This window comes from Sycon ciliatum, chromosome 11 (genome assembly GCF_964019385.1).
Source record: "Sycon ciliatum chromosome 11, ocSycCili1.1, whole genome shotgun sequence".
Lineage (NCBI taxonomy): Eukaryota > Metazoa > Porifera > Calcarea > Leucosolenida > Sycettidae > Sycon > Sycon ciliatum.
Genome location: NC_088653.1, coordinates 6,850,624 through 6,862,232, shown reverse-complemented (window position 1 = coordinate 6,862,232; position 11,609 = coordinate 6,850,624). Strand labels below are relative to the sequence as shown.

The 11,609-nt window shown below is 49.0% G+C and overlaps 1 protein-coding gene across 1 annotated transcript; it reads left to right on the top strand.

The window, feature by feature from the left end:
* The first annotated feature begins 2,140 nt into the window (after positions 1-2,140).
* LOC135827037 (uncharacterized) lies at positions 2,141-3,669 on the top strand. The gene has a single exon (XM_065339559.1). It carries the CDS (start codon positions 2,141-2,143, stop codon positions 3,635-3,637), a length of 1,497 nt encoding a protein of 498 aa, XP_065195631.1. The 3' UTR covers positions 3,638-3,669.
* The last annotated feature ends 7,940 nt before the right edge of the window (positions 3,670-11,609 follow it).

Genomic DNA, 11,609 nt, shown 5'->3' with positions numbered 1-11,609 from the left:
TTCGAACGTTCCAGCCAATTCAACATGGTTGTTTGGTACAGTTGACTGGGTGTGAAGTTCTCTATCATCCTCCTGGGAGCTTTAAGAGTACAGCATAGACAGTATGTATCAGAATCATAATATTTCCGTAGGACCATCTTCATCCAGTAAAGCGATTCCATGGCAACCGTTTTAATGCATTCCGCTGGACAATTTTTCATTGCTAGCGTTACGCTAAGTCTTTGACGGAGTACACGATCAAGCTTCTGTGCACGCAGTACACTGCTCAACATGTCGCTAAACGAAATTTCTGTGCGGAAAGCTCTACACTTGAACGTCACTTCAACGAGACATTTCACCGTCCCTTGAAGCTTACCAGGCTCACGTGATACCTTAAAACTCGGTGACCTAATTTCCAAGTCTATAGTTTCATTGGTTTTCCGGTAATGGTTACTGACCTGACAAGGGCTGTAGATCAGCGTTAGCTTCCTCTTCATGTCTAATGTTGGCGAGATGGAACAGATCGGCTGGACGTCAGGTAACGGCACTAGATTGCTGTCGTTGACTCTAATGCTAAGTCTTCGTTCTTGCGCGGGAATGGCAGACAACGGGCGCGTTCGAACTACAACTCTTCACTTGATCTTGGTAAACACTGACTGAACGCTGTACTTCAAGACACACATGTACTTCTATCTGTGAGAACCTGACAGTTCACCGCCCAAGTATTGCCCATAGCGCTAATAAACTATGCCTTTGGCGATTTCTTGCGCCTGTTCGTGAGGAGGGGGGGGGGGGGGAAGGGGTGTGTTTGAGGCGAAACTACTCATTGCTAGGAGATGCTACAACAAATGCGTATTTGGCGTCCTGAGAGTGGTGCGAAATCGTCGGGACGTACAGATGTTTTTTTCTTTCTTTTCTTCTTCGTACGGACGTACAGATCTACAAGTGAAGTTATGCAATCGTACCTGTTCCAGCGCGTTAGTTTTGCGCCTTCTACCGGATTTCAGTGAGCTGATCTGTAGTTAGCGCTTACCATGATACCAAATGTCTCGTGTACCAGTCTTCGGTTTACACCTGAACGTTCGTGCAGGCAAATAACTGAATTCCTGTTTGATGTAATCCTCCCAAAATTCTCTCTCTCTCTCTCAGTCTCTCTCTCTTTCTGTCTTTCTGTCTTTCTCTCTCTCTCTTTTTCTCTCTGTCTCTCTTCTCAACCATTCTACTTCCCTTTTGTTTTCTTCTCTTGTCTTTTATCTCAACCGCTCTTTTAGGCTATGGTGCGCAAGTCCACAAGTCCACACTGTGTGTGACGTATCGGTGAAGATTCTTGCAATTTCAGCAATGAGCAATGACAGGCTTAATAAAAACAGCCAGACCCATTCCTTGGCGGAGTGTACTATTTTGACTTATCCTCCAGCAACTGTCATGACGTCACTAGAACACGATCACTACTGCACCTTCCTGCACTCTACGACAGTCAAACAACACAATGTGTTGGTTCATGTACAGGACATGGACATGTACATGTATTGTAAATGATGACTATAGAATTCCTACACCACACAACTACTGTTCATGACATCGAGTGACTGGCTGAACATGCTGCACAACACACTAGTCCACAACTACAGTTCATGATACCCGGGTACCCACACTGACTGACCTGCTGAGAGTTTGCCAGTCTTGTGTATAGTGTAGACTGGGACCACTACAAGTAAACAGTTGACCATCATGCTCATAACACGAAATCGCACAGTCGTCAATTGTCACTCGACGTATTTGCCACCTCGAGATGTCTCGAGACGAAATGTCATTCCCCTGAGTGTCCGAAACCCACAATTGACGCCGGCGGATAACCGCGAAAATAGGTTTGCGACATGTAAAGGGTGTCACGTGACTGTGACAACACATGACGAACAATAGACCATTTGACAAAATAAAGTAGGGGGGCGTAAGGGGGCAAGGCATGGTCTATAGGGGGGCCCCATCGTGCATGAGATCGCGCGTGGACCGCGCAGACTGCACAGCGTGCACAAGCACAGTGTGTACGTGGTGTACTGCACGGAGATTTCGTGTGCTTGTTGATGCCGGTGGCCGTTTCTTGTTTTTATTTTGAAATGATTTGGTTGTAGTTCAGTCGGTAGTTTTCCTTCGCCTCACGATGCCATCGCACGACCACTGCTCTGTGTTTGGCTGCTCAAATCGCCGATCAGATCAACGAGATCTGTCTTTTCATAAGTATCCCACAGATCCCGACCTAAGGGCGAAATGGGTGCAGGCATGTAAGCGCGAAGAGGGAGCGCATTTCACGATCTCATCCAGCACTGTTGTTTGCAGTGAACATTTCAGGGAAAAAGACTTCCATCCAGATCTACCCGGGCTGCCTGCATTAGCTTCTGGGAAGCCGCATCGTCGTTTGAAGCAGGAAAGCGTCCCCAGTGTCTTCTCCTTTCGGCGACCACCAGCCGAGAGACCCTCTCCTGCGGATCGTCGAAATGCTGCACTTGCTCGTCATTCTTTACTAGAGAGCCTCTATGTCGAGCCAAAAGCCAAGAAGCCGCGGCGAGGAGAAAGTGAGAGTGAGTTTGAGTATCGTGTTGCTCTGGAGGCTGCCGAAACTGAAATCCAAAACCTCAAGAAGACTGTATCAGCTCTGACTGCGGAGAACGTGTTGTTGAAAAGCCAAATCTTTCGATTTGAGAACATCAAGCATGACAGTGATCAGCTGTGCTTCCTGACAGGACTGACCAGAGAGATTTGGGACTGCATTTGGGAGTATCTCAAACCCTGTGCTGAAAACATCGTGAGTCGGCGTGTGGCAGAAGCTGAGAAAACTGGAAGGACTGTGGCACCTGGGCGTGGGCGAAAACCAGCTCTTGCACTGGAGGATGAACTGCTTCTGACGTTGATGAGAATCCGCTTAGGCCATTTGGAAGTTGAGCTTTCTTATGTGTTTCAAGTAGACGTTGCGACCGTATCCAGAATATTCGTGAAATGGATTAATTATCTGTATTTGCGACTTGGCTCGATTCCTATTTGGCCTGAGTGGTGTGATGTTGAGAGGACCATGCCGGATGTTTTCAAAGTGTCTTATCCGAACACGTTTCTCATCATTGATGCCACAGAGCTGCGCTGTGAACGGCCGTCATCTCTCTCCCTACAATCTCAGCATTATTCGTCTTACAAAGCCCATACTACAATGAAAGGTTTAGTTGGTATTGTACCATCTGGGAATTTTGCCTTCATCAGTCAGCTTTACACAGGGTCGATTTCAGATCGACAGCTTGTTGTGCAAAGTGGTCTTTTACCTCTCCTGGAATCTGTGCCAGCTGGAAAAAGTATCATGGCTGATCGTGGTTTCGAGATTCAAGATTTACTTGTGAAACCCAACCTCGTGCTGAACATGCCTCCGTTCAAAGGTTCACAGACAAGCATGCCGGTGGATGATGTTGTAAAAACCCAGAAGATCGCATCTGTCCGGATCCACGTTGAGCGGGCGATTGGTCGCGTAAAAGGAAGGTTTCGCATACTTGACCGAGACATTCCTCTCACTATGATGGGTGTTGCCAATCAAGTGTGGTCTATCTGTTGCATGATCACCAATTTCTTTCCTCCTATTATTGCCCAAAATGAACCTGAATCAGCAGCTTTAGAATAGGAAATGATTCGGACACACTCATCCCGCTTTATCTCACCACTGGACCTTATAATAGTATCTTGTGTTTTGTGGCATTTTCGTATGTACATTGAAAGCAACCATGCCATAGCATGTCGGTCAATAAAGAATTTATTGAGCGGGTGTTTAATCCTTATTGTTCTTGTTTGCTGGTGTCGTATCCATGCTATTGGCACGTGGGCTTTTATGTCTCCGCGTGACTAGATTGAATTATTTATTTGCCTTCTGTATATCTGTGTCTCTTTATTTCGTTTTCTTCCATGCACGGATTCATAACTGTCTTTATTCTGTGTTTCACCCAATGCCTGGCGCCTGCTGATTTGGTACACATGGTTGGAACCTTTCTTCATGCTCTAGTTCGTACACATTATTACGGTTTGGTATACATTGTTGCATGCGAGTGCGTCAACCTCGTGGCCATGGACTTTCATGGCTGCAAGTGGATATTACTGCGGTGACCTTTTCTCTCTCGCCTTCCGCCCTTTCGGCGGAAGCTTTGGCTTTCGGCTCTCTCTCTCTTTCGGCTTTTGTCTCTCTTGCCTTGTGCTCCCTGGTTCATCTCGTTTCTTAATCGAATAAGCTACCTTCTTGGAAGATGTGAGTAATCCTGGACACTGGTGTGAGTGTATGTGCCTGAGTGTGTGTGTGTGAGAGAGAGAGAGAGATATCTAGGTATACGTACGTGCGTGCGCAAGGGTAATTCTGTCGGTGGACTCTCTCCAAGTGGACACCACTGCATGGTTTTGTAAATTTAGTTAGTTCATGTCTACCGGGGCCCAAATTTCCAAAGCCAGATTTAAACCAGGCCCGAACACACCGTACCAAAGTGCTCAAACTGACAAGTCAGTGAGCTCTGCAGAGCGTGAGCAGCAAAGGCTCTACATCACATGAGAGTGCTCAACTACTACAGGCGCAGGAGCGAAATACTCAATCTGCGGACAGCACTGTTTCGCACTTTTATACAAATAGTATAATATAATAATTATGTACAATGGTAGATACCGCAGCGTTTGATCGTCACTCACTCTGGATAAAACGGATTGGGAGACAAACGGAAAGACAGGCGCAGCGAAACCAATAAAAGTCCGTCACAGCATGATGCACTCCCATTCAGTTTATTCTAGATCTAGAAAAGTAACATGAGCTGCAGGGGACTTCAGAGTGAACAATCCAGAGTAGTAGGAAGCAAAAAAATGGCGCAGGTAAGCATGGGCACGGCTGACAGGGATGCGTGTAAGCAGAGCACCTGCGTTACCATGAGCATGACTATCGAACAAAATGATATCATTGCGGAAGCAGGTGATTGAAAAAGAGTATGGCGTGCGAACAAAAACACCACCTGCACATGAATTTGGAGCTGCGTGAGATTTCTGGGATATAACTTCAAGCAGACTATCCAAGGCTTCATCAGATGCAGTCACAAAAGATTCTGAGGCGGCAACAACGCCAAGACTCGGCCGGATAGCAATGACTTCATCAACGGAGAGAAGCTCAGTTGTGTGCATTGAATCATACACACCATTGCCCTCTCTCATCACGGCATAGAGTGTATCTTCTGAGATATTTGGGTCACCAGCAAGAGAAGACTGCAGGAAGGCTTTAACAGCGAGGCATGAAATGATGGTACAGGCGTTGCTGCCATTCCGGCCGTCAATGCGTGCCTGACACAAATCATAGGGAAATAGATGCTCATTAGACGACCACTGTCTCGCTACTGATGTTGCTCTCGCCACCGTTGGCGTAGAAGTCACAGCAGGAGAAGACATAACACCACTATCAGTTGTCCTGCTAGAGTTAGGCGAGGAAGATACTTGCATAGATGTGGCAGCCAGCGATGAAGCAGCAGAGCAAGAGAAGGCTTGATGCTCTCGCAACGTGGTTGAAAGTAGAGGCGGAGAACTTGTTAGCGACTCAGTGGATCTGCTGCTAGGGGGAACTGGACGATGACGGCTATGCAAATATGGCAATGCATACTTCACATAAAAGGTTGTCAAGCTGCTCAGCAAAGTGGACCAGAACTGAGAGTCTGCGTAAATGCGTTCAACAAACAGATGAGGGCCGATCCACACAACAAAATCACACCAGCCCATATTGCAAATGGCAAGCTGACCCTGCACCTGTGTATAGTATGGGTGCGAACGCTTAAGCCTCAGTTGACCGTCCAGTGACTCTAGACAAAATCCTGTGATGGTAGCTGAAGCTTGCTCTGCAGATAGAGACTTGGTGAAAGCCGAGTGTGGGCATTTCACTTCAAGAAGGCCTAACTTAGGACACGCGGATTCATCATAGACCAGTCCATCAGGGGATGCGCCAATGTACTGACTGTTAGTGTGCAACACAATACCACACCGACGCGTCTGAACAGGATGTTGTGCAGCTGCTTTCATCTTGCAGTAGTCGTCAATAGCCTGTTGCTCGTGATCAACGCCATGCTTGATCGCAGGTAGATGGTCTAAAGGAGGTGGATCAAATAAGCTCTGCAAAAGGTTGTCTGGATTAGAACCAGAGAAACGAGCGACCTTGTGAAAATTCGAAGCAGTTAGTGTGTGACGGTGAAGGTCTACCCACTCTGAACAAGAGGCCTGGTCCCGAGTTCTGGCCTCAATGGCTTGCACATCTCGGACGGAAATAGACCACAAAAGCCCAGACTGACTGCTTTGTGGGACGCATGACAGTGGCAGAGCTTGCACCAGCGGAGATGGAGAATCTGGAGCAGTGGCCCACTTGTCAACTTCAACTGTCTGAAGCTGATAGGAGAGTACAGAGCCATGTGGCACAGGTCCAAAGCATGTAGTAGAGAGACGTGGCGCTTTGGGAATGAGCATTTTCATTGGACAGTTACTCGGTAGCGATGAGCGCAAGCACTGAATGGCATCATCATCTACCTTCCTGACTTGTGGGCCACGAGCTTCATAAAGGCGGCAGGTTATGGGAGGGCCTTTCCTATCCTCTTTTGGCTTCGACTTTGCCACACTTACGGACATGATGGGATGGGGTGCTACATCCCTTACTCGTGGACCCCAGCTCTGGGGAAGAGATGTAACGGACTCAGGTCCTGGAACTGGAGTATCACCAGGAAAACGAAACTGTTCAAGCACCAGTAACAGAGCAAACACATGAGAGCAGAGCCCACCATCTCCACCAGCAACACAGCCCTCACACACAGCAAAATCCACCACAGCACTGTCATTTTTGGCGTCATCTGTGAACACAAGTCGCAAGCTGTACTTGGTAGACTTCTTCTGGGTTGCCCAGCACTTGGCTCTGATAAAAATCTCGGCCTCCACACAGCACACACTAACATCGTGAATGTATCCACCAAAATACAGCTCGTGTCCCCGATCTAGAGGCTTCCTGATGATGAGAGCATGGCTCTCACTGGTGCGAACTTGCTTCCCAGTAAGCAGCAAATGCGACAGGATCGTGGATGCTGTCACACGAGGAAATTTCGATCTGTCTTGGGTCCAGCCAGAGTCAGGAAATACTGGTGCTGGAGTGCGCGTGGCGACGGGAGCTGCATCACGGGTCGACCGCTTGCTTCTTGGTGCTTCGGGATTGGATTTGTAGAATAACGCCCTGGATGTAGAACAAAATGTCAAGCGCAGTTCGTGAGTGAGTCGAGGTAAAAAAATCAGTCGACCAAGCCCAGTATCAACGTACCTCGTAAGTAGCTCTGCTTTCCGTCCTGTCAACAAACCACCATGCTTTCGTAGATAATCCCTCAGCTGCTTTATAGTCCAAGAAGGCTGAGGAACCTCCTCTAGCTCCAGCTCTCTGACAGTACCGACTCTGCCGTCCTCACCCTCCATGACTCGACTGTGCACAACAACCACTGACAACTGTCTACTCGAAAAAAAACAGCAAGAAAGTGTGTACTTTGCCTGCTTGCTGCAATGCTGCTGCATCCGCGCTGGCCAGTGGCCACGCGCTGGGTCACCTGACGCCCCCCTACGCGTACGCTTGCCCCCTTTCGGCCCCCCTACTATTATTTGCGCAAATGGTCTATTCACACTGTAACCACGGTATGCAGTGTACGTACTGTAGATTTTCATCAGCACAGCTACAGATGCATTAACTGGCATTGTGCATAGCGCCTACCCAGGCCAATGTACTTTTTGTCTTTCAACACAATTTGTAGGTTTGTGTTCTCTTTGATGTGTAGAATCGTAGTGTAGTGTAGTGTAGAAGAGGTGATATATTGAGTGGCTGTCACACCCAGACCTACGCTCCGCCATGGACGAGCTGGCAGGTGAACCCCTGAGACTTCGGTGCAGTCTCCCAGACATCGAAGCCAATGTCCTCAGCTTTATCCAGCAATTGACGTCGAATGTTAGTGAGTCTAGAGATCGAGAGGAGCGCGTGAAACGACGTGTGGATGATCTATGTGCACACGTTTCAGAGTTACAAGGCGAACTGAGCTCCTTGTGGCAGTACGCCATTGCCCATGTGGACCAACAGCAACAAAAAGGCAAGGAGGTCAAAGAGAGTGGATGTAGTAGTAGGAATAAGAGTACCCGTACTAGCACTGGAAAGTCTAAGCCGCGCGCAAATAAATTCGCCAGCTCAACCCATCAAAGGCAACCGGACCGGATAGGATACCGGCACAAGTGTTGAAAGCCTGCTCTGCTGAACTGGCGCAACCGCTTTCCATACTGTTTCCCCAATGCTTCCAAACAGGGATACAGCCCAAGACATGGAAGATTGCCAACATAGTTCTTATATTCAAACGGAAATCAAAGTCTCTACCCTACAATTACCGTACAGTTTCGCTCTTGTGTATTCTGTCCAAGGTGATGGGGACAATCATCAACAGAAAACTCACAAATTTACTCGAGTCGAACAACGTCTTCTCCACCAGACAGTTTGGATTCCGCCATGGTCATAGTGCAGCCGACCTCCTTACCAGCCTCCACCACCAGTGGCTGCATACAGCCGGGGAGAAAGGCGCAGCACGCATACTCGCCATTGACATCGCCAGTGCGTTTGATCGCGTATCACACCCCGGTGTGCTACACAAGTCCGATGTATACGGCCTGGCCTGGGTGGGCAACTGCACCACGTGACCAGTGCCCCAGCCAATACCTTAGTGAACGCTACCTTCAAGTGATCATTTGTGACCAGACATCCTCAAGGCTCCCAATTCAGGCTGGAGTCCCCCATTGCAGAATTCTGGGTCCGACTCTCTTCCTCATGTACGTGAACGACTGCGAGGACTACGTACCAGCCGGTGCTGACCACGATTACCAGGGCCGGTGACCTCTTGGAGAGGCTCTCTGTTTATCGCCTGGACGAGGTATATCGCCAGAAACTGCTCGTGCTGGTATGGCGGTGCGTTCATAACCATGCCAGTCCTGCTCTGCAGACACTGTTTGTTCGCAACTGCGGAGCAACTCGCCTTCAGTGCAGTCTGGGCCTGCAACAACCAATAGCCAGAAGCCGAGCAGGCCAATGCCGACCATCATCTCGCGGTTGCCTGTTATGGAACCATATACCTGACACGGTGCGAGCTATGGGCAACATGCCAGCATTCCGCCGAGCTGCCATTCCCTACACGTTGTAGACTAATAGTACTACACAGTTGGTCATACCATGGTATTCAGTACCCACGAACTTTGCAAAGCCGATAATATGATAATGTACCGTGGTGCATGCACCGATGGTACCACCACTTCGTAGACTGCCTCCCGTTTATTTCTGTGCTCCTGTCTTCATTCTCGTCAGCTGTGTTGTTCAGCAGTTCAACTCTGTGCTCCAGTCCTCTTTATTCTCGTGAGCTGTGTACTTGTTTTGCTGTTTGTTTGGTTTATTTGAATTCGCACAGTAACCGTGCACTTCAGCTATTCTCTCCTCCCTCTTCTGAATTTGACTCTCCGCTGGCCTTCTCTCCTCCCATCCCCGTCATTGTATTGGGCCTCCGCAGCCCCCCCCCCCCCACGCACGCACTACATTGTCACAACTCAACCATTCGCTACCCTGTTATTGAGCATTCCTGCTCGTTTGGTCTCGCGAATCCAAATAAATATCAATCAATCTGATAGCCTTCTTGTCCACAGAATGGCAGCGTCCGGAGCAGATGCAGAAGATTCCTGATTGCAAGGAGCTTGTTACAACTTCCAGGCAATTATGTACCATGGTAAGGTGCGTTGCTGGTGTGGGTATCCATACTCCTGTAGCGAGCCTTAAACCGACGCATGAAGAAGCTGACACAAGGCTCCTTCTCCATGCCAGCCATGCAGCGGCAGCAGGTCACACGAACGTAACCATTAAGTTAAGTCACGGGACACTGATGTGTTAGTCCTTGCTGTGTCACCAATCGCATCCCTGCTGCGCTACACTTCTTAACTGGAACTGGCAACAAGACACGGAAGATACTGGTAAATGCTGTAAGCGAAAGGTTGGGCAGAGAGGTGTGTGATGCTCTGCCGGCATTCCATGCCTTTACCGGCTGCGACGAAGTCAGTGCCTTTGCGCGCCATGGCAAGAAATCTGCCTTCAAGTTGCTGTGCTCTCCAGCCCACTTCGACTACAAGGCAATCTTCGCCCGTGTTGGTTGTACCTTTGACGGACTTCCTGATTATGTCATTGATTCCCTGGAGACGTTTCTGTGCCTGCTCTACAACGCAAAAAGTCGCACCTAGGTGAACGATGCAAGGTATCAGTTGTTCTGCACGAAAACGTTGCAGTCGAATCAGCTTCCTCCATGCCATGGTGCCTTTGTCAAGCACTGCGCCAGGGCCAACTATCAGGCTGCTGTGTGGCGCCTTTGTCTTGCTGCAGTCCCAGACATACCTGCTCCACACGAGAATAACCAAGGTAAGAGGCTCAAGGTTACTGTTTTAGAATGTGGTGCATGGAAGCTAGGAAGAAGCATTATTTTAATTTAAGAAACTGTGCTAACTTTTAATATTGGCTTGTGGATGAGCGAACGGTTCCTCTTTCGGTGCATTCCTTTTTGTACAGGCTGGTGTCTGAATAGCGATGGCAATCTTGCCGTTTCTTGGTTGAGCCTACCCCCAGCGCCCCGAGCATTCCTTGAGTTCCTCAGCTGTGGCTGCAAGACAGGCTGTAGCAGTGGGAACTGCTCATGTCGGCGCCATACAGTAAAACCTGGTTTAAGCGACCAACCACGGTGCAAGGAAAAAGTGGTCGTTAAAGTCAGGTGGTCTTTAGAAGCAGGTCTCACAGTGTCTGGGTAGAACTCTCCGTGCATGAAAAAATGGTCGTTGAGAGCAGGTGGTCGCTTAAACGAGAGGTCACTTACACCAGGTTTTACTGTACTTAGAAATGTACAGATGCATGCATGCCAGTGTTGCCACAACTCGCCAGCAGATGTCTGCACCAACTGCCCAACTCTGGACACGGTTCAGGAAGATGTTGCTTCATCTCTGGAAGCAGATGACAGACTGCAAGCTGTGCAGTGAAACACTGCTACGCTGGCCGCTTATACAATGTACTTGGAGCCCCGTAGCGTGGGTGACACAGGCAGTGACCCAGAGGCGCAGAGTGACGAAGACATGCAGCACGATGGACATCACAGCACGAGCGTGGAACTTGAGGAGTACGGCGAGGAGTTCCAGCCTCTGGACGTCATTTCTGACGATAGCTGGCAGCTAGTGTCATCAGAGGCACCCAGACCCAAGAAATCTGTCCTGTATGTCGGTAACCTGAGTGAGTCATGCACTGACGACGACATCAAAGCTTTCACCCTGAAAAGGTCAGGCACAGCCGGGACTCCAGCTACTGTCCATAACTGCAGCATCCACAAGGCTGAAAATGGCAAGATATCTGCAAGGATCACTGTGGATGTCACTGCCCTCGCACTCATCACCTCACCAAACTTCTGGCCAAGGCCACTCTATGCCAGACCGTGGAAGTTTAGGCAACGTTCAGTTGAGCCTGATCGTGACGACTTGCCTCGCAGCCCGGGAGTCAACACGGAGCAGTCCGGCTTGGC